We start from the raw sequence: 23,939 nt of genomic DNA on the forward strand, positions 1-23,939 counted from the left end.
ATGCAAAAATTAGCTGGGCGTGGTGGTGCATGCCTGTAGTCCCAGCTACTCCAGAGGCTGAGGCAGGAGGATCGCTTGGACCTGGGAGGCGGAGCTTGCAGTGAGCCGAGATCTCGCCATTGCACTCCAGCCTGGGCAACAGAGCAAGACTCTGTCAAAAAAAAAAAAAAAAAAAGAAGTTTATTTAGATGTTAGAGTCATCTAGTGATTGAACAAGATTGGACATGAATCCACCCAGGCCTGGGACTCCGCTGCAGAGCAGCCACCGCGGACATCTGCGGATTTCACCTCCAACAGGGAGCGGTCAGTGTGCTGGCTGGCCTTTGTGCTTCCAGACGTTTTTCCAACAGACGGCTGTGGCTGCAGTTTTCAGATGTGCTCTGGCCCCCAAGGACCAGCGTGGTGGGGAGGGACCCTATGTATAGAAAGTGCTGTCCTGGGAGCTTCCTGACAGACACTTTCGGGCATCTAAGCGATCCGCGGAGCGGGCAGCTGCGGCTTTCGGTCCTCGAGCTCCCACGGCGGCCACAACCAGACTTCTTCACCAGCAATGAACCAAAAAGCATCCTCTCAGAGTCTCTTTGAACCTGGCTGTGATGATAAGAACCAAATGTTTGCTGATCTAAGACGTGTATGCAGAACACAGAAGACTGCAGTTTAGGAACACCCTACAAAATCGTATTTTCCAAAAACAGGGCGCTGGGAGCCAGGGCGCGCCCCTGCCTTTCGCGTCCGGAGAACCGCCTCCGCCTCCGGAGGGAGTCCGTCCCAGTGAGGGCCGCTCCCAGCCCCGGCTCCCCGTCCGAAGACAGCAGTTCCGGGAACCGCGATGACAGCATCGAACTGGAGATCAGGAAGTTTTGGCGGAAAAGGCCAAGCAGTAGTGTGCGCGCGGAGCCCGGGACCGGGGCGCCGACAGAGCGGGAGCGCGGGCGCAGCCCGTAAGCGCCGGCGGCAGTCTCAGCCAGAGGCTGCGAGGGGCCCAGCTGGCCGCCAAAGGTGCTTCTGGCCAGAGGTGCCACAGCGCGCACCTAGGCAGGAGGCACGGGGGACCTTTCACAGGAGCTGCGGGAGCCGGCGCTTCCCCGCCCCAGGCCGGGAGCTGAAAGGGGCTCTAGCGCCCAGGCCGACTGCGCCCTGACCGGGAGCCACTGCGCCCAGCGCAGCCCGAGGGCGCTGAGCTCGGAGGATGCGGTGCGGGGTGGGGGTCTCGGGAGCAACAGAGACTGGGATCCGAGGGCCCGGCCCGCGCTGCTGCCCACGCAGCGCTTCCACTTTGGACAGAGTGTCTCCCGCGCGGCGGGCCGGCCTCTCCAGCGCGCACCTGGGGCTGCCTTTGCAGGGCCACCCCCCGCCTCCAGGGAGGCCCATGCTCGCCGGAGAGGAACGATGGTGGGCCCTGGTCCAGCGGGAAGGCTGGAGGAACTCAGGTTCGGAGGAAAAAGTCTTTTAGACCTGGGCCATCGACGAAGGCTCTCTATGGGGACTACCAGGACCGGGACGCCGTGGGCAGACGCGCCATGCCTTCTGTGCCACCTCCCTGGGGACCGCGCGTTAGCTCGTGGTGCAGGGCCGAGCCCTGGGACTGTGAGCGCGCGTCCCGTCTTCGTGCGCCCATGGAAAGCGGCGTGTCCGTGCGTGCGTCCGCGCGCGTGTGTCGGCTGTGACCGCAGGGAGAGCAAACAGGCCGTTATGCATGTGTCCTGGTAAATAGGATTTTTGTAGCTTTTTGTAAATTATCTAAAATGATGTAAAAATATTTTTTGAAAATTAAGTAATTTTTTAAGAGAGCTTTCAGTATTAGCCTTTGTGTGAAAAACCTTCTGTGGCTGTGTAAGCCTGGGGATATTTTTTCACACCCTCGAGTTTTGAGAGTTTGGCTGGTGTGAAATGCTAGGTTCAAAGCTCTTTTTCCTTTAATACTTTAAAATATAAATCTATTAACTTCTTGCATCCTGTAGTGCTTTTTTTTTTTCCTTTGAAACGGAGTTTCACTCTTTTCGCCCAGGCTGGAGTGCAATGGCACGATCCCAGCTCACTGCAACCTCCATCTCCTGGGTTCAAGCGATTCTCCTGCCTCAGCCTCCCGAGTAGCTGGGATTGCAGGTGTCTGCTACCACGCCAGGCTAATTTTTTGTATTTTTAGTAGAGATGGGGGTTTCACCATGTTGGCCAGGCTGGTCTCGAACTCCTGACCTCAGTTGATCCACTCGCCTCGGCCTCCCAAAGTGCTGGGAGTATAGGCGTGAGCGACCGCGCTCGGCCTGCTTTTTTGATTTTTGAAGGTTATCTCTAAAAGATATTATCCTCAGATACTTTTAGAATTTTCTTTTTGTTTCTTAATTTGTTTCTTTCGTTGTTGCTGTTTTGTTTTGTTTTGTTTTTTTCCTTACGACAGGGTCTTGTTCCATTACCCAGGCTGCAGTGCAGTGGCACAATCTCAACAATCTCAGCTCACTGCACCTCTGCCTTCTGGGCTCAAGCAGTCCTCCAGAGTAGCTGGGACTACAGGCTAGCACCCACGATGGCCGGCTAATTTTTGTTTGTATTTTTAGTAGAGACGGGGTATCTCCATGTTGCCCAGGCTGGTTTAGAACTCCTGGGCTCAAGTGATCTGCCTGCCTCTGCCTTTAAAAGTGCTGAGATTACAGACATGAGCCTAGGTTTTTTTTTAATGTTTTGAAACCCTATTCTAATATTAATTCTTTCTCTTTCCACCTCAGCATCAAAAGAGCCTTTGAATCTGGGAAATTTATCTTCACTATTTCTTTCAATAATTCCTCTCTTATGTCACTCAATGCTGGCACTTATATTTTATCTTCCATATCCATGAGCTTTTCTGTTATATTTTCCCTTTGTCTTTCTTTTTTTCTTTTCTTTTCTCATTTTTTTGTTTTAGTGTTTGTTTTCTGAGACAAGATCTCACGGTCGCCCAGGCTGGAGTGCAGTGGTGCAGTCAGGGCTCACTGCAACATCCACCTCCCAGGCTCAAGTGATCCTCCCACCTCACCCTCCCAAATAGCTGGGACTACAGGCATGCACCACCACACCAGGGCTAATCTTTGTCTTTTCTGCTGTCTTCTAAAACAGTTCCTCAATCTTTCCTCAGCTGCATCCATTCTGTAATTTATTCCCTATTTTGTATTCTTTTTCCAACTATTGTATTTTCTATCCAATATTTCTCGTTTGTTGTTTTTTATGCTTTTTTGATCTTGCTTCACATTTCTAAGAAATTCTAGTATCTATTAAATACATTTATCATGCTTATTTTAAACCCTTGGTCCCCAGCCAGGCATGATGGCTCATGCCTGTAATCCCAGTACTTTGGGAGGCTGAGGCAGGCGGATCACAAGGTCAGGAGTTCAAGACCAGCCTGGTCAACATGGTGAAACCCCATCTCTACTAAAAATACAAACATTAGCTGGGCATGGTGGCGTGTGCCTGTAATCACAGATACTTGGGAGGCTGAGGCAGGAGAATCACTTGAACCCAGGAGGCGGAGGTTGCAGTGAGCGAAGACCACGCCACTGCACTCCAGCCTGGCAACAGAGTGAGACTCTGTCTCAAAAAATAAAAAATAAACACTTGGTTCCTGTGTTCCAATAATTCAGTTTCAGAAAATGTTTTTAGATCGTTGCTTGTAGTAGACTGAAAAATGGTCTCCAAAAATATCAGGTCCTAATTCCTAGTATCTGTGAATATTACCTTAGTTGCAAATATAGTCTTTGCAGATGTGATTAAGTGGATGATCTTGAATTTAGGATATTGTCCTAGATTATTCAGGAAGACCCTAAATAGCATCACAGTGTCCTGATTTGATAGAGGCAGAGCGATATTTTACATGCATATGCACACACATTAGAAGGTGACATTAAGATGAAACAAAAAGAGATTTGAAGAAGCTAGCCTTGCAGATTGGAGTGATGTGGCCACAAGTGAAGGAATGTCAGCCGCCTGAAAGAGACAAGGAACAAGGCCGGGCGTGGTGGCTCACGCTTGTAATCCCAGCACTTTGGGAGGCCGAGGCGGGTGGATCACGAGGTCAGGAGATCGAGACCACGCTGAAACCCCATCTCTACTAAAAATACAAAAAATTAGCTGGGTGTGGTGGCGGGCGCCTGTAGTCTCAGCTACCAGAGAGGCTGAGGCAGGAGAATGGTGTGACCCCCGGGAGGCGGAGCTTGCAGTGAGCCGAGATTGCACCACTGCACTCCAGCCTGGGCGACAGAGCGAGACTCCGTCTCAAAAAAAAAAAAAAGAGAGACAAGGAACAGATTCTCTCCTAGAATCTCTAGAGGGAGTGTGGCCCTTTGATTTCAGCCTAGTGATACTGAATTTGGATTTCTGACCTCCAGAACGATGAAAGAATAAATTTATACTGTTTCAGGCCACCAAATTTGTGGTAATTTATTAAGCAGCCACAGGAAACTAATCCATTGCCTTGCCCCTGTTTCATAGTGTGGTTGTGTGCCTCCCTGTCCAGTTACTTTGGCTTGTGCCTTCATTTTCCCCAAGGGAATTGTCTACCTTCTCTGACAGTGTGTATTAGAGAAAGGTCAAAGACCCTGTGATGTTTCTTACAACATTGTTTGTGATGGCAGGAAGTTAGAAGCAATCTGAGTGTCCATCAGTGGCAGACAGGATAGAAAAAATATGGTGAATATACACTCCCTGGAGTACTATGTAGCATGTAGGTTAGAAACGTGGATAGATTTTAAAGACATGATACCAAATGAAAATTTAGCAGCCTGGGCAACATGGTGAAGCCTCATCTCTACTAAAAATAAAAAAATTATCCAGGCTTGTTGGCACATGCCTGTAGTCCCAGCTACTCTGGTGGCTGAGGTGGGAGAATCACTTGAGCCCTGCTTCAGTGAGCTGGGATGGTGCCACTGCACTCCAGCTTTGGTGACAGAGCAAGACCTTGTCTCAAAAAAAAAAAAAAAAAAAAGAAGAAGAAGAAAAAGAAAATAAAATTAAGAATCAGATGATTTCTGTGACTTACATTATTTGTGTGAAAAAAAAAACACACACAACAGCAATGTGTATTTTACAAGAACACATATAAAGAAAGGATGCGGCCGGGCGCGGCGGCTCACGCCTGTAATCCCAGCACTTTGGGAGGCTGAGGCGGGCGGATCACAAGGTTAGGAGTTTGAGACCAGTCTGACCAACATGGTGAAACCCCGTCTCTACTGAAAATACAAAATTTAGCCTGGCATCGTGGTGTATGCCTGTAATCCCAGCCACTCAGGAGGCTGAGGCAGGAGAATCACTTGAACCCGAGAGGCGGAGGTTGCAGTGAGCTGAGATGGTGCCACTGCACTCCAGCCTGGGCGACAGAGCAAGACTCTGTCTCAAAAAAAAAAAAGGATACATACTAAATATATTAGAATAGCATAGCTTCTTATGGGAGATCAGGGGAATGGAAGAGGAGAATAGAGGATAAAAGGGAATTGATGAATCAATAAAAACAAGATGGAGCCCTGAAAGGACCAACAATGGTCTGCACTAGGAGCAGGAAACGGAACTCTCTGGACTCGAGGTCCAGCCTAAATCATCATCAGCTCATCCTTATCACTGTCATCAGTTTAAGATGAAGAAATACTGGACTGAGAAACTGTGATATTGTGAAATATATGTTTGGTCTTCAACCCTATTTCCTGGCACACAGCTCCTAAAATTCTTAGAATCTCCAAAGTGCCCTTTTTGAATGCTAATGATTGACTGGAGTCTGGTAGCCCCTGGATAGCTACAAGATGGGTCTGGTCACCAGAAAGACCAAGGCAGGGGTAGGATTGGGACTTTCAGCATCACCCCCTGGCTTCTGGGGAGGGGAGAGGGACACGTCCCACAAGGTTGAGTCAATCACCAGTAGCCAATGATGTAATCAATCATAGTTACATAGCGAAGCTTCCATAAAAACCCAATATGACAGGGTTTGGAGAGCCTCCTGATAGCTGAACACATGGAGGTTCTTGGAGGGTGGTGCACTTGGGGAGGGCATGGAAGCTCTTTGTCTCTTTCCGCATACCTTGCCCTATGCATCCTTCATCTGCATCGTTTGTAATATCCTTTGCTAAAAAAAAAAAAAAAAAAAAAAAAAAAAAAAACTGGTGACGGCCGGGCATAGTGGCTCACACATGTGATCCCAGCACTTTGGGAGGCCAAAGCAGGTGGATCACTTGAGGTCAGGAGTTCAAGACCAACATGGTCAAAATGGTGAAGCCCCACCTATACTAAAAATACAAAAAGAAAAAAAAAAAAAAAGGCTGGATGTGGTGGCACATGCCTGTAATCCCAGCTACTCAGGAGGCTGAGGTGGGAGGATCGCTTGAACCTGGGAGACGGATGCTGCAGTGAGCGGAGATCACGCCACTGCCCTCCAACCTGGGTGACAGAGTGAGACCCCATCTCAAAAACACAAACAAATAAAAAACTGGTAACATGTTCCCTTGAGTTTTGTGAGCTGCTCTCGCAAATTAATCAAGCCCAGAAAGGGAGCCATGGGAACCCCAATTTGGAACTGGTCAGAAGTTCCAGAGTAGAAGGGAGGTTTTAACGGGACGGAGTTCTCAACCTGTGGGATCTGAGGCTATCTATCTCCAGGGAGATAATGTCAGAATTGAGTTAGAGGACACCCAGCTGGTGTCTTCTGCAGAACTGATGACTAACTTGATGTGGAGGGGCAACCCCACACGACTGATCACAGAAGTGTCCTGTGTTGATTGTTGTCATAGGAGAGCAGAGGAAACACAGTTTGTGGCCTTTTTGGTTTTGTTTTATTTGGAATTAACAGAGACTCCTACTTTTGAACTGTGCAACACTGAGCAGATCATTTCTACTCTGTAAGCATCTGTTTCATAGTCTGTCAATGGGAATGAGTATTGCCCTCGCCACAGAGATTAAAACATGAGATAAAGTGAGACAACGTATGTGAGAGTTATTTCTAAACCACAGGGATTATCTGCAGAGATTACCTTGTTATTAAGCTCCTGGGCCAGACTGAAGTCCAACACATAGTAGTGGAATTGGGGTTTGGGGATGGGGAGTCTAAAATGAGGAGGACAGAAGTAGGGGCCCACCTCTGTGATCCTGCCCATTAACGGGTCCTTCTGACCTTGCTCAAAATGTCCCTCCCCAAGGTGCTCCCACCACAGAGCTGGCTCAGTGCTTCCCACAAACAGGGCAGAATGCCTAGGATAGGGGCCACACACAAATAACTTTCAGGGCTCCGTCATGTAGCAGATATGGCAAGGTTGAAAGGTTTATGTCATAGTATAGCTTGTGAATGCAGAGAAATTGGGTATCTTAGCTGGGTTACCCACAAATGGACCTTGAGATGAGCTTTTGTGTGCAAAGGATTTATTGAGGAGGAGCACCCTAAGGAAACCAGTCAGGAGATAGAGGGAAAAGGATGGGAAGGGGATGAAACAAAGCAACAGAACAATTTCAGAGTCTGCAGCCTGCAGGCTCCAGGAGCCCAGTTTTCCAAAGCAAGTCACAGCAGGGCCTGAGCCTCAGAACAAAAGCACACAGAAGCTAAAAGAGGGGGATTCTGACACAATTCATGTAAAATATTTAACAGGAGTGGGGACACACCACCAAATTAATGCATTTTCTTTATTTTGACTCAGTTTAATCTGATCTTCGTCATGAGCCTCCACCCATTGGTTCAATGGCTCAGGGGTGGAAGGGGAGTTAAAAAATTAACTATTAGTTCTATCTGGTTTAAAGATTGTAGCATGTTCCCTTAATCTCATCGGTGTCTTTAGTTATTGCTCAGTCTTCTCATAGATACAAATATTCCCTTTCTCAGTTATCCTTCGTCCCCCTTGCTCTCTGTCCGAGGCAGTATCTTGAGAGAAGGGGAGTGTGCCTCACACAGGTCCTGTGGTGAGGCAAAAGGGCTGAGTCTCTGCGGAGGCACCTTCCACTCCTTGGCCTCTGGGGAGGGGCCCTGCCCTGCCTGTTTGCAGGCTGCCTGGATGTCCGCAACCCGTGCTTGGTCTGTCAGTTTTGTCCCAGTCTGGGGTCACCGTCTCTGACTTGTCATCACGTTGGCCTCAACTGGCTGTAGACACAGGGCCTCTTCTATGCATCCGTTCCATCTTCCCGCCCAGCAGTTACAGGTCCATTTTCTGTCCACTCACTCCAACCATCAACTTTCGATTCACCAGTTTGCTGTGGGGAACCCCAGATTGTAGCAAAATACCTGTAACATAAAATTAGCCATTTTAACCATTTTAAGTGTGCAATTTGGTAGCATTATTAGATTCACAGTGTTGTACAACCATCACCACTACCTATTTCTAAAAATTTTCAACTCCCCAAATAGAAATTTCCCTAGTTACCTCCTTCCCCCCAGCACCCGGTCACTGCTAATCTGCTTTCTGTCTCTACGAGCTTGCCTATTCTAGATGTTTCATATAAAAGGTGTCAAAAATTTGTCATTTTTGTATCTGGCTCATTTCACTTATAATATTTTCACAATTCATCCATGTTGTAGCATGTATCAGAATTTCGTTCTTCTTGATATGTCAACTTAAAATCTCTTCTTCTTCTTCTTCTTCTTCTTCTTCTTACTATTATTTGAGACACAGTCTCACTCTGTCACCCAGACTGGAGTGCAGTGGCGTGATCTCAGCTCACTGCAACCCCCACCTCCCAGGTTCAAGCCATTCTCTTGCCTCAGCCTCCCAAGTAGCTGGGATTACAGGCATGCTCCACCATGCCCAGCGAATTTTTATATTTTTAGTAGAGATGGGGTTTCACCATGTTGGTCAGGCTGGTCTCAAACTCCTGACCTCAAGTGATCCTCCCACCCCGGCCTCCCAAAGTGCTGGGATTACAGGCGTGAGCCACTGCACCTGGCCTAAAATCACATATCCTAAAATTTGGGAAGGAGACTTTCTCATAAAGGCTTACGGTGTGCAAATTGGTCATTCTGACAGGCTGGGAAGGGTGGCCTCTGGCTGAAGCTGTTAGCAGGCACTTTGAAGAAGGAGGGGCTGGGGCAGGAGCATTATGCTGAACTGGTTGGTTAAACATACATATTCAACAGGCCACAAGAGGAGCTATGAATATTCATGAGGGGAGTCACACATGTATGTGATAAGCAAACATGCATGTTACTTGCGACCCGTGTTCATTTTGGGGTGGAGACTTAATGTTCAAATGCATTGCAATTAGTCCATAGATATCAGAAAGTGAAGCAGGGACAGGATGGCACTCACGTGTGCAGCCTCTGTAAATCGGCCAGAACCAAGCCGTGGCTGGTGGTCTTCTTATCAGGAGAGAGTTACTGAAATTGGTCTCTTGTCCAGTCACAGCTGTGGTTCTGGCTGGTGAAATGGGAGAGTGGGTGTGGGATGGGGACTTTGGCGGTCATTGCCTGGCTGTCAGCTGTGGATGAGCTGCAAATTGTTTTAATATTGCTTATTTCAAGGCCAGTGCTTGTTTAACTGCTAGAGAAAAAGAAAATAATTCATGGCAGTTAGAATATAGTTTATTTTTTAAGTGTAGGGGTGAGTGATTTAACCCTTGCCTGGCATGGCCTTAGATCCTGCTTATAATTTGGTTTCTTATACCACAGAGAGTCCATTCTGTCAGTCTTATGAGCTCCATTTTCACGTGAATGCTGGTCAGTTGCGTCTAAATTGCACAAGGCAGGGGTGTATAACGAGGCATGGCCAACCTCCCATCCCTTCATGGCAGGGAACTCGGTTTTTAAGGTTTCTCTGGGGTGCCTTTGGCCAAGAGGGGGTCAGTTCAGTTGGTTGGGGAGCTTAGGATTTTATTTTTCCTTTACATATGGTTGAATTATATTCCATTGTATGTATATACCATATTTAATTTATCTATTCACCTGTGAGTAGACACAAAGGTTGTTGCTATCTTTTGGGTAATGTGAATAATGATGCAATAAACCTTAATGTTTGAGTCCCTGTGTCTAATTATTTTGAGTATATACCTAGGAGTGAAACTGCTGGGTCATATGGTAACTCTATGTTTAGCTTTTAGAGGAATTGCCAGACTGTTTTTCACAGCATCTGAACAATTTTATATTCCTACCAGCAATGTATGACGTTCTGATTTCTCCACATTTTTACCAGTACTGCTATTTTGGTTATAGCCATTCTAATAGGTGTGAAGTGGTATCTTACTGTAGGCTTTTCTTTTTCTTTTCTTCTTCTGCTTTTTTTTTTTTTTTTGAGACAGGGTGTCACTCTGTCACCCAGGCTGGAGTGTAATGGCACAAATACTGCTCGCTGCAGCCTCAACCTCCGGGGCTTCAGCAATCCTTCCACTTCGGCCTCCCCAAGTACTGGGATTATAGGTGTGAGCCTCCTCACCTGACCTCATTACAGTTTTGATATGCATTTCCATAATGATTAGTGATGTTGAGAATCTTTTCATGTGGTCATTGTCCATTTGTATATCTTTGTAGAAATGTCTATTTATGACCTTTGCACATTTTAAAATTGAGTTGTTTATCTTTTTTGTCAGAGACAGATTTTTAAGAAGGGTGTGAAGACAAGAGACCCTTGTGCTTGAAGTGTCAGCCTTACTGATTTTGTACTGCTTTCTGGAGAAGGGTAGATGGGAACATGTTCATCTCCTGGGCTTAATTTCTCTGATGCTTCTAGATTCTTCCTTCATTCTCAGTACTTAAAGGAATGGTACATTTCTTTTACTTTCCTGTAATATATCCTCCCTGTACCATAAGGAATGATAGGTAATTCAAGTTATTACCTAGTCATCATGTTGTACAATAGAACTCTTAAAATTACTCCTCCTAACTGAAATTTTGTATCCTTTGAACAATATCTCCCTATAGTTAATAACAATATTTTGTATTCTTGAAAATTGCAAAAAACAGATTTTTTTTTTTTTTTTTTTTTTTTTTTTTTTTTTTTGGGATGGAGTCTCACTCTGTCGCCCTGGCTGGAGAGCAGTGGCGCAATTTCGGCTCACTGCAAGCTCCGCCTCCCGGGTTCACGCCATTCTCCTGCCTCAGCCTCTCCGAGTAGCTGGGACTACAGGCCCCCGCCACTACGCCCAGCTAATTTTTTTTGTATTTTTAGTAGAGACGGGGTTTTCACCATGGTCTCGATCTCCTGACCTCGTGATCCGCCCGCCTCGGCCTCCCAAAGTGCTGGGATTACAAGCGTGAGCCACCGCGCCCGGCCAAAAAATAGATTTTAAGTGCTCTCACCATAAAATAAATGATATCTATGGGAGGTAATGCACGTTAATTAGCTTGATTTAGCCATTCTACATGTATACATATTTCTTTTTTTTTGGGACGGAATCTCACTCTGTCACCCAGGCTGGAGTGCAGTGGCATGATCTCAGCTCACTGCAAGCTCTGCCTCCCGGGTTCACGCCATTCTCCTGCCTCAGCCTCTCGTGTAGCTGGGACTACAGGCACCCACCACCACGCCCAGCTAATTTTTTGTATTTTTAGTATAGACGGGGTTTCACCGTGTTAGCCAGGATGTTCTCGATCTCCTGATCTTGTGATCCACCTGCCTCGGCCTCCCAGAGTGCTGGGATTACAGGCGTGAGCCACTGTGCCTGGCCATGTATACATATTTCAAAGCAATATGTTATACACAATAAATATGCACTTCTATTTGTCAATTAAAGAATACATTTAAAATTTTTAAAAAGAGGCTGGGCGCAGTGCCTCACACCTGTAATCCCTACACTTCGAGAGGCCAAAGTGGGAGGATTGCTTGAGCCCAGGAGGTCGAGGCTGCAGTGAAGTATGACTTCACCACTGTGCTCCGACCTGGGCAACCAGAGTGAGACCTTGTCTCTTTTATTTTTTATTTTTTTAATTAATTTATTTTTTTTTTGAGAGAGAGTCTCACTCTGTCGCCCAGGCTGGAGTGCAATGGCGCAATCTTGGCTCACTGCAAGCTCCGCCTCCCGGGTTCACGCCGTTCTCCTGCCTCAGCCTCCCGAGTAGCTGGGACTACAGGTGCCCACCACCACGCCTGGCTAATTTTTTGTATTTTTAGTAGAGACGAAGTCTCACTGTGTTAGCCAGGATGGTCTTGATAACCTGACCTCATGATCCACCTTCCTCGGCCTCCCAAAGTGCTGGGATTTAAGAGACCTTGTCTCTTAAAAAAATGTAAAAAAAAAAAAAAAAAAAAATCCAAGAAATTAAATTTATTTGTTTGCCACGGTTTGGAGCATTAAAACGACCAGTAGCCTTAGAGTTACAAGATGGTTCAAGATCTCGTTTTGCAACCCACGAGTTGCTATGGTCTGAATGTTTAAGTCCCCACAAACTTCATGTGTTAAAATCTTTACCTGCAAGGTGATGGTATTGGGGGTGGAGCCCTTCGGAGGCAATTAGGTCATGAGAGCAGAGCCCTCATGAATGGGATTAGTGACCTTAATGAAACAGGTCTAAAAGAGAGCCCTTGCCCCTTCCACCATGTGAGGTTAGAGTAAGAAGACAACCATCTATGAGGATGCAGGGCCCTTGACAGATGCAATGAACCTGCTGTTGCCTTGGTCTTGGACTTCCTAACATACAGAACTGTGAGAAATAGATTTCTATTGTTTATAACTACCTCTCCCTCACCAAAAAAGAAGATGATAAATACATTCAGCTGGGTTTTCCTGTCCTGAACCTGGAGAAGTTACCTCATTTTTTTCGTTGAGTATTCTTTTGTAATCGAAATCTCCCTCCACTCATTTTAAAGAATGCCTCTGAGATTTGGAAAGGCAAAAGAGAAAGGCACGTTAATAATTTTCAAAATGCTATTTCCATGATATGTGAAATTGTTATGGGCTCTTTGGGGTGTTGTTTTTCTGGCCAGAAGCCTCTGAGGCCTGTGGCACCTTTGCCTGAGTTTTGCTTGGGCCTGCTGGGCTCGTTTTGCCCACTCAGCCTGGCAGGCTGTGCTCAGCTCACGCTACTGGCCTGGATCCCATGCCTGCCAAGGGTGAGTCAGGCGCGGAAGGGTGAGGGGTGTGTAAGTGAGCGTGGGATCTTGCCACTGCACACAGACATGCTAGCTGCTACAGCTGCTTGGGCAGTTCCGGGTGCCAGCATGGGTGCTGGCTTTCTGCAAGGCTGCAGCCAGACTGGCACTGGGGAACATGTTGGCACCTGGAAGCTTGGAGACAACAGGGACCACAGGGCCCCAAAGAGGGAGTCACAGCCTTGGCTTGGGAAGCTCCTAAGTCTGGGATCCTGGAAGGGCCACAGCGGCCCTTTGTTCCTTATCTTCCCCCACAATGTGGTGAAGAAGGGGCATGTCTCAGTCCTGTTTGTGTTACAGCTCTTTTAGTCTTGCCATTTGGTGGGTCCCAAGTTCTTGTCCTGTGACCAGGAAGAATGAGGTATACAGACAAGTGGAGGGTGACCAAGACGAAGAGGAGCTTTATTGAGTGCTAGAACAGCTCAGAGAAAACCTGCAGGGGCAGCTCCTTTCACAGCCAAGGTGTCCTAATGAGTGTTCAGCTCCTAGTACAGAGAGTAGCTCCTCTCTGCTAGGCAAGTCATCCCAACAAGTGTTCAGTTATCAGCAGAGAGGGTAGCACCTCTCTGCAGCTGGTCATCCTGTTCTCTGCATGGCTTTCAGCAGAGAGGAGGCCCTAGAGTGGGTGGCACCTCTTTGCAGCTGGTTGTCCCAATGTCTGCTGCTCTCAGCAGAGAGAGAAGGCCCTGGAGTGGGTAGCTCTCCTCTACCACTGGTTGTCCTGACGTCTGCTCAGCTCTGGCTGAGCCTGGGGCTTTTATGGGCCTCAGAGGGGAGGAAGTACACCCTTGTTGGTCCATGGGTGTCCATGGGTGGCCCAGAAAAGGCACCACAAATTCCCACTCTGGTCCATGGGACTGGCAGCACGGCCCCCAGCCTTCAGGCCCTTCCTGAAGGGACCCACCCCCTTTTGCAGGGAAGCCTGTCTACTTCCTGCTGCTGTTCATGGTGCCTAGGCTGTAGGTGCCAAGGGGCACCTGCAGGCCAGCACCAAGCTGCCCTCAGCCCTACCTCAACTTCCTTCCTATGCTTGTTGGCACCAAAAGCCTGGCAGGGGCTGAGGTGGCAGGGGGCTGGCATGTTAGTACTGTCCCAAGTGTGTGCACACCTGGCTGGGGTGCAACAGTGCCTGGGCTTGGCCTCGACTTTGCTGCCAGATTGGAGTGGGCACTGACAGCAGGGAGAAGCTGTGCAGCGGGAGCAGGCACTTCCAAGCCTGCAAGGACGGGGCCTTCCCAGACCCCCAAGAGTGCAGGGATGCCTTGTTCCTTGCTCCCTGGAGTCGAGGCCGGGTCTGCAGCTGGGGTTTGGGCAGCTGCAGCTGTGCCCTGGAGGGTGGGCCTCCTGCCTGCTCCAGTCCCTGAGAGCACAGGAATGCCTAGGTCTGCAGCTGTGACCTGGGTGGCTGCAGTGGCACCTGGGGAGCTCCTGCCCCAACTCAGAAGGGTGGGGCTCCTGCTTGTCCCTGGCTCTCACCAGCTCCATGGAGCATGCACCCCCGGTCACATCTCCCTGTTCCAGCCAGTGTGATGGCAGTGGTGGCTCCAGATGGCCTGCTGCTGCCATCAATATAAATGAAGTAGGCTTGGTCTTAGTGGTATGTGGAGGGGCAGGTGAAAGGTGGTTAGCCATGAGCTTCATCTGTAGCAGTACTTCTCAAATTTTCATGTATATCCAAATCACCTGAGGATGTTGCTAAAATGCAGATTCTGGCTCAGGAGAGCTTTTAACAAACTCCCGGTTAATGCCATTGCTGCCGGTCTGTAGACTATACTTTGATGTGCAACGTCTTAGAGGATAATTTATACATTAAAAATATGTAGTAAAAATGCCCTCAGACAGTTCCTGGGCCAAATTTGGGTTTAGCAAGCAGTTTCCACACTTGAAAAATGAGGTGATAATGTTAGGATATCGCTAAGGAGAATTTCTACAGTGTGTCTAGCATAGGGGTCTCAAACTCAAATACTTACAGGGGCCAGACTAGGGCTGGGTGAAGACCGTGAAGCTGCAGAGCCTCTGCCTGCCTGCAGGGGGCGCTGCCACAGAACTCTAGCTCATGGTTGCCAGGCAGAAATGCTGGCACAGGGTGCCCATATTAGCCAATTTTTTAAGATAAGTGAAATCAAAGGATTTTGTGTGAAATTCTCTGATTTCCAAATGTTTTCAATTAACTTTTTTCTCAAACACTCTTCAAGCTAAACAAAACAAGTCCATTGGCCAGATGCAAACTGCAGGATGTCTGCTTACTCTCTCTGGTCCAGTATTTTGCTAGGCCCTTGATAGATATAAAAGAAGAGGACGTGGGTTCAGCTCTTGAGATGGGCATAACTTTGTTGGGAGCTAAGATTTTTGGATAGGAAATAGCCAGGGAGCAATTCAAAGGCATGTGTCTGTAAATGAGAAAAAAGAAATCCAGGCCATCTAAAGGAGCTGTGAAGTAAAGCCGGGATGACTTCGGATACTATCCCATAGCTGAGTCTTGTGATTTGTAGAAGTACCCTATGTTTGGGAAATATCCTGTTTATTTAATCTTAGTGGGTTAATTAGTGCTGATAAACAGTGTAGTTATTTCTGCTCAGTGCCAACTTTGATAGTTAAGCAGGTAATAGTTATTTGATACAAATCTGTTCAAAGAAATAAATTGATCTGCAAATATTAGTGGAACTTGTCATTAAACACTATAAGAAACAGAGAGCCTTTGAAGAAAGTAGATTTCCTAAAAGTCATATGAGATAAATTACCTTCAATACTATGGAAACAATATACAGAGCATTATGCATTATTATCTGAAAATAGAGTCATGAAAATGTATTTAATTAAATAAATGGGATGTGGTAAGCTGAATAATAGTCCCCCAAAGTTATCCATGTCATAGTCCCTGGAGTTGGTGAATTTGTTACCTTACATGGTAAAAGAGACACTGTAGATGTGATGGAGTTAAGGATCTTGAGATGGAGAGACTATCCTGGAATTTCTGGGAGGGCCCAATACATTCACAAGGGGGAAGCAGTGTGGTCAGAGAGGGAGACACCGGAGGATGGGGCCAGGGCCAAGGAATGTAGGCAGCCACCAGAACTAAGAAAGGTGAGGAAACAGATTCTTGCCTAGGACCTCCACGAAGAACAAACCCCAGCTGACACCTTGATTTCAGTCCACTGAAACTGACCTGAGACTTCTAACCTCTAGAAGTATAAAATAATAAATTTATGTTGTTTTAAGGACTAAATTACAACATAACGGGGTTGGTTTGTTACCAACCCCATAATGAGATGGGTGATTTGTTACAGTAGCAATAGGGAACTAACACAGATGGCAAAGATACAGAGGCAGGAATCATGAAAATACTTCTAAAGTTTTGAGTTTCCAATATAAACAAAAGGAAGTTTTTTTGGTTTGTTTGTGTTTTTTAGACGGAGTCTCACTCTGTCGCCCAGGCTGGAGTGCAGTGGTGCGATCTCAGCTCACTGCAACCTCTGCCTCCCGGGTTCAAGCAATTCTCCTGCCTCAGCCTCCTGAGTAGCTAGGATTAAAGGCATGCACCAACATGCCCAGCTAATTTTTGTGTTTTTAGTAAAAGTAAAAAATATTTTGTATTTTTAGTAAAGACGGGTTTCACCACATTGGCCAGGCTGATCTGGAACTCCTGACTTGGCCAACTCCTGCCTTGGCCTCCCAAAGTGCTGGGATTACAGGTGTGAGCCACCACACCCAGCCCAAGGAAGTTGTTTTCTATTAAAGCTATTCTGTCACTTGCTCTCCTGAAATTTTTAGTAAACAGATTTCTTCTTCTTCTTCTTCTTCTTTTTTTTTTTTTTTGAGACGGAGTCTCACTCTTGTCCCCCAGGCTGGAGTGCAGTGGTGTGATCTTGGCTCACTGCAACCTCCACCTCCTGGGTTCAAGCAATTCTCCTGCCTCAGCCCCCCGAGTAGCTGGGATTACAGGCCCCTGCCACCTTGCCCAGCTAATTTTTGTATTTTTAGTAGAGATGGGGTTTCACCATGTTGGCCAGGCTGGTCTCAAACTCCTGACCTCAGGTGATCCGCCCTCCTCAGCCTCCCAAAGTGTTGGGATTACAGGTGAGAGCCACCATGCCTGGCCTAGTAAACAGATTTCTTCTAATACATTGATTGACTTTATTGACATGTGCAAAATGACAGTGACACTTTAATTACACTTACATGTGGTGAAATTATGTCAGAGAAACAAAATCAAATGAGATAATAAGCATAAATGCCTGACACAATGCCTGACACATAGTAGGTGCTTATTAAATGTTAATTTCTTCCACTTGTCCTTATAGATCATGGATTTTAAGGTATGCAAGTAAATATATATGCATGTTGATATTATGTTTGAAGTTTGTTCCTTTATCGTGTAACACTTACTTTATTGTATGACTTGGGTGTACTAAAACCTTAATTTAGTACATTAATATTATACATAAAATAATGAAACTAGGCTTGGAAAACATTAGATAATTAAAGAGTCAATCTGAAACAGATGCAAGAATGGGATGAAATTTACTTATTTTTGACTAAACGTTGCCAGAATTAATGAAATCACAAATGTGCATAATTTCCTTTTCAATTTGAATTTTTAAGTGCTTATTGTTAGCAGTTCTTTAATATTAATTTCATGCTAAATGAATCATTATGAAATACTTATGAGGGAAACTATTTTTAAGACGTGCTCATTTAAAAATGTAACTTACTACTTTCTGCAGGCAATAAAATGTGTTACATTAGTTATAACACATCATAGTTGGTGGGATGCATGCGCTGAATAAGAATGCATTTTTTACTGAACTAAAGAAAATTGGACTAAAACTGGCTTAAGGTTCTTTTGAAACAGTGTATCATTGCTCAGTGGAAAAATGACAGATTTTTATTTTCTGGAAATTCTGTCAGATTGCACAAGGATAGTTTTTTCTCCATTCCACAACATTCACGGAATTTTATTTAGTAAGTAGATAAGAGAGTTTACTCTTCTTGCCTCTTGGTCTGGTTTAGGTCCTCCCATAGCCTCTTTTTTAGAATGAAACTTGCTACTTTCTTGAGCTTACCTCATTTTGACAACTATGTATCTATTGATTTATGCTTCAGGAAGAGCAGACTTCAATAAATTAAAGGAAAATTCCCTTCACTCTGCTAAGCTTCACAAGGGCATAGAACATGTTTTTTTTCTTCTTCTTTTTTTTCATCCCATTAACCCCAGACCCTACTACAGTGCTTTGGCTGAGTTCTGTTGCCAGCCACAGAGACCTGAAATAACAGTAATTTAAGCAAAATAGAAATTTATTTGTCTTTATTATGTGAAAGAAAAATCTTGGTGAGAGGTGAAGTCAGCTGGATTTCCTGGGTGGAGTGGGGACATGGAGAACTTTTCTGTCTTACAAGAAGACTGTAAAACGCACCAATCAGCACTCTGTAGCTAGGCTTGTAAAATGCACCAGTCAGCACTCTGTAGCTAGCGAGAGGATTGTGAAATGCACCAATCAGTGCTCTGTAAAACACACCAATCAGCGCTCTGTAAAATGCACCAATCAGCAGGATCCTAGAAGTGTCCAGTTGCAGGGAGGATTGAAAAAAAGGCACTCTCATAGGACATAAACGGAACATGGGAGAGGACAAATAAGGGAATAAAAGCTGGCCACCACCCCCACAACCCCCAGCCAGCAGCGGCAACCTGCTGGGGTCGTCTTCCATGCTGTGGAAGCTTTGTCCTTTTGCTCTTTCCAATAAACCTTGCTACTGCTCACTCTTTGGGTCCACGCCATCTTTAAGAGCTGTAACATTCACTGCCAAGGGCTGTGGCTCCATTCTTGAGGTCAGTGAGATCACGAATTCAACAGCAGGAGGAGACCCAACTCCGGAAACATCGGGGTCCCAAAATCACTAAGCTAAAGGGAAAAGTCAAGCTGGGAACTGCTTAGGACAAGCTTGCTGCTCATTCTATTTTGCCCCTCTGCTCACTGAGATAAATGCATATCTGCTTGCCTCCTTTGGAGAGGACAATCAGAAACTCAAAAGAATGCACCTGGCCAGACACAGTGGCTCACGCCAGTCATCTCAGCACTTTGGGAGGCTGAGTGGGCGATCACTTGTGGTTGCGAGTTCAAGACCAGCCCAGCCACAGCCAACATGGTGAAACCCCACTCCACCAAAAACACAAAAATTAGCTGGGCGTAGTGGTGGGCACCTGTAATCCCAGCTACTTGGGAAGCTGAGGCAGGAGAGTCACTTGAATTTGGGGGGTGGAGGTTGCAGTGAGCCGAGATTGTGCCACTGCACTCCAGCCTGGGTGGTGAAGTGAGACGCCATCTCAGAAAAAAAAAAAAAAAAGCACCCATTTGTCTCTTATCTACCCATTACCTGGAAGACCCCCTGCCTGCTTTGAGTTGTCCCACCTTTTTCCGGACCAAACCAATATTCATTTCACATATGTTGATTGATGTCTCCATGTCTCCCTGAAATGTATAAAACCAAACCGTGCTCTGACCACCTTGGGTACATGTCGTCAGGACCTCCTGAGGCTGTGTCATGGGTGCCTGTCCTCAACCCTGGCAAAATAAACTTTCTAAATTAACTGAGACCTGTCTCAGATATTTGGGGTTCACATTTTGGTAACCACAGAGGGATTCTGAGTGGAGATGCCCTGCCTGTGACCTTTGACAAATCTCCTGTTGGTGTTTGGTACCAGCATGAGCCAACTTTATGGTTTAAACCAACAGGACAATTTGCTGAGGTCTGGGAGCACTCCCCTCCAGAGAATCCCTGGTCTCCCGAAATTTGGTTGTGATCTAAAGTTTATTTTTATTTTGCTATACAATTCTCTCTCTCTTTTTAAGAGTTTTACTTGCTTCCAACAAGGAAGGCAAGATTTCCTGCTTCCATGATGATAGAAGGCAGGTAACTCCTTTATGAAGTCTGAGTTCACTCTCAGCAAGGAAGAAGAATTTGGGTTTCCTTTCCCTGCTTCTAGGACGGTTGAAGGCAGTCTTCAGCCTGAGACCTGTCTCTAGGTAGGTATCTAAATTGGGGTTTTGGCTTGGCTAAAGTTCAGCAACCAGCTGGCCTTAATTCCTCCTTACCATTAGAGTGCTCAGTGATCATATTGTTGGGTTTTTTGTTGTTGTTGTTTGTTCTGGTTTTTCTCCCATCAGATTTGACCAACTCTACCTGACTGGTCAAATCCTAGTGAGAATTCCAAATTATGGATAACAAACCCTCTCTAATTTGGCTAAAATTCTTTGCAGCTGCAAAAGGGGGGAAAGCAAAAATCCATGCTTTCGTTTGCTTCCTGTCTTAAATACAAAAACAAATTTCTTTTGTTTACTTTTCTTCCAGCCTGTACTTCCTTCCCCCTTTGCCGTCTGCAGTACCAAAAAAAATCTAGAAAAGGCTTCGAATGACTTGAACCCCTTTAAAGAATTTAGAACAAAGGTGTCAGCCCTTTTGGGCTGTTCTATTTTCTATGTGGAGTTTCAAGAGTCATGGGCAGATTCTTCTTAGGTCTAGAGCTCTGCTTTCCTCTATTGCATGGCCTGGCCTCTTTAGCTTTGGGGGTACCAGAGATGACCTTGTACTGTGAGAGGATTTGACCTTGGTGTGTGTAACGGCGGACAAGAGCTACAAAGTAGGGGTGGCTGAACACAGTTTACAGGAAGTGGTCTTAGCTGTTGTTTTTTATTTCTCTCCTAGAAAGGTGTTTAAGGATCCCAATTCTAATTAGGAGATATATTCTAAAGGGTCTTCTCTATTGCTTTTTCTCTCAAAATTAATCTTGATTCAGCTTGTCTGTACGCATTTGCGTGAGGAACTGAACTGTTGTTTTCATAGGTAAATGAGAGATTGAGTTTTCTTCAGTTCCAAACAGAAAGGGCATCTGCTCCTCCCAGCTGAAAGGTGCCCCAGGTGATGGGGGGGGGGGGCCTCGTGGAAGTGTCTGGGGGATTGATCCCCTGTGATGTGCAGTGGCCCTACAGGGAAATCCCCAACAAAAATTAATTTTTAAAAAAAGGCCTGTCTTGGCCAGGCGCGGTGGCTCACGCTTGTAATCCCAGCACTTTGGGAGGCCGAGGCGGTCGGATCACGAGGTCAGGAGATCGAGACCACGGTGAAACCCCGTCTCTATTAAAAAATACAAAAAATTAGCTGGGCGCGGTGGCGGGCGCCTGTAGTCCCAGCTACTCGGAGGCTGAGGCAGGAGAATGGCGTGAACCCGGGAGGCGGAGCTTGCAGTGAGCCGAGATTGCGCCACTGCACTCCAGCCCGGGCGACAGAGCGAGACTCTGTCTCAAAAAAAAAAAAAAAAAAAAAAAAAAAGGCCTGTCCAGGAAACACATATAAGGGCTGATCCTCCAGCATTTTGATCCCTCTCAGAGGTCAGGGATGTCTAGAGAGAGAAACTGAGACACGTGAAAGGGTGGAAACAACTCTGTGGTGACACACTGTGGAGTCCTGCCCACAAGCAGCGCTTATAAATCCACCAGGCAAAAACCTAGCCTGCAGCTCACAGCTCAGTTCCTCCTTTTAAGAAAAGAAGTGGGAAACAATAAGAATGAGGAGAAAACAAGGAGAATGACCCCCTTTCGAGCACTTTGTAGATTTTATGGCACCTCTACTTGCCACAGTTTATGTAAAATGGAACTAATATGGTCTCTATGCACAATTACATTAAGGAAAAAAAAGCCCCTAAGGTCGATCTGCAAACTATAGTGTTCCTAAATTCTTTTTTCCTCTATTTTATTTTCTGCCTGCTTTAAATCTGCTGTTATTTTTCTATTAAGATAAAAACCACTGGCTGGGTGCGGTGGCTCATGCCTGTAATCCCAGCACTTTGGGAGGCCGAGGCGGGTGGATCACAAAGTCAGGAGATCGAGACCATCCTGGCTAACATGGTGAAACCCCGTTTCTACTAAAAATACAAAAAATTAGCCGGGCATGGCGGCGGGCGCCTGTAGTCCCAGCTACTCGGGAGGCTGAGGCAGGAGAATGGCGTGAACCCGGGAGGCAGAGTTTGCAGTGAGCCAAGATTGTGCCACTGCACTCCAGCCTTGGGGACAGGGCGAGACTCCATCTAAAAAAAAAATAAATAAATAAAACCACTGTTTGAATCCAACAGGTTTTTTGTTTGCAAGCCAGTGAATTTGTATTTAACTCATGGCTAAAAGTTCTGAAGTAAAAGCTATAGGGTGTGTGTGTGTGTGTGTGTGTGTGTGTGTGTGTGTATTTAAAAGACCTTTATAATTTCTATAAGTTTATGTTTAATTGGCAATTAAATCCATTTTAATTTCCCTCTAGCACACCAGACTTTTTCTCCTTGTACCATATGATGTAAATCTTGCTGTTTGATTTTCACCTGAGTTTGTTCCTTTAATATGCAAATTTAAGGCTATTTAGCTGACAACTGGCTAGGGTAGTGAAAACAGGCTATCAAGAATTTGAAGGCTGGGCTCAGTGGCTCACGCCTGTAATCCCAGCACTTTGGGAGGCTGAGGTGGGCGGATCACCTGAGGTCAGTAGTCTGAGACCAGCCTGGCCAACATGGCAAAACCCCACCTCTACTAAAAATGCAAAAATTAGCCAGTCATCATGGTGTGCGCCTGTAATCCCAGCTACTCAAGAGGCTGAGGCAGGAGAATCGCCTGAACCTGGGAGGCAGAGGTTGCAGTGGGCTGAGATTGTGCCACTGCACTCCAGCCTGAGTGACACAGCGAGACTCTGTCTCAAAATCAAAAAAAAAAAAAAAAAAAAAAGGAAAGAAAAAAGAGTTTGAAAGTCTAAGATAGGAAAAAAAAGCTCTTATGAATCTATGAGATGTACTTCTATCAGCATGCCTAACACATCTATGTATTTATGTGTTGTCTACACAATGTTTCACTACTGAAAATATATAAAGGAACTCCAATTAATTGGCTTAAGAAAGTAAGGTGGTTGAACCAAATACTTTATCAGGAAAAAAGAAGAGTAGTCAAATGCTTTTTCAAGTTGACATAACTTAAGTAAAATCTTTTAATAAATAAACTAGCTTTGAAATTATTGGTGAAGTAATGTTAGAAATGGGAATTGCCAGCATACATTTTTGTTTGCATTTGTTAATCAAGCAATTTCATGCTTATCCCTGCCAAATACTATAGGGTGTCAAAATTTGGCATAGGGGCTACAAAATTACAGATCCAGCCCAAGACAGAATGATCTTTGCCTATGTAATTTTTGTTTTTTTTTTGAGACAGAGTCTTTCTTTGTCACCCAGTTTGGAATGCAGTGGCTTGATCTCGGCTCACTGCAACCTCCACTTCCCAGGCTCAAGTGATTCTCCTGCCTCAGCCTCCCAAGTAGCTGGGATTACAGGCACCTGCCACCACACCCAGCTAATTTTTGTATTTTTAGTAGAGATGGAGTTTCACCACGTTGGCCAAACTGGTCTTGAACTCCTGACTTCCACTGATCTGCCTGCCTTGTCCTCCAAAAGGGCTGGGATTACAGGCGTGAGCCACTGCACCTGGCTGTAATTTTAATAAATAAGACATAAATATAGGTCTAATGAAAATAGCTACATCTTGAATTTAGTAAGATTACCATAACTTTGAATCTTGTGACTTTAGGCAGTCTAGTCCACAAGCAGTAAGGTTTGTTTTGGGAAAGGACTATTATCATCTTTGTTTCAAAGCTAAACTGTAAACTAAGTTCCTCCCAAAGTTACTTCAGCCTATACCCAGGAATAAGCAAGAACAGCTTGGAGGTTAGAAGCAAGATGGAGTCAGTTAGGTCAGATCTTTTTCACTGTCTTAGTTATAATTTTGCAATGGCAGTTCCATAACTTTAAACGAAGACTATTGTAGTTTTCATAAATATCTAGGTAAATGATCAAAATACAATAATTAACCAAATGTAATGGGATAAATACTTGCAGACAAACTCATCATAATT

At 45.6% G+C, this 23,939-nt stretch overlaps 1 protein-coding gene across 1 annotated transcript in view; it reads left to right on the forward strand.

Annotated features, from left to right (window-relative positions):
• The first annotated feature begins 633 nt into the window (after positions 1–633).
• Positions 634–23,939, forward strand: part of LOC129478490 (uncharacterized) — a 28,994-nt gene continuing 5,688 nt past the window's right edge. The window contains exons 1-2 of the mRNA XM_055270058.1: positions 634–937; positions 1,040–1,706. Coding sequence (XP_055126033.1) covers positions 634–937; positions 1,040–1,706 — 971 coding nt within the window. The remainder of the gene's footprint in view (positions 938–1,039; positions 1,707–23,939) is intronic.

Source organism: Symphalangus syndactylus, chromosome 3, assembly GCF_028878055.3.
Source record: "Symphalangus syndactylus isolate Jambi chromosome 3, NHGRI_mSymSyn1-v2.1_pri, whole genome shotgun sequence".
Lineage (NCBI taxonomy): Eukaryota > Metazoa > Chordata > Mammalia > Primates > Hylobatidae > Symphalangus > Symphalangus syndactylus.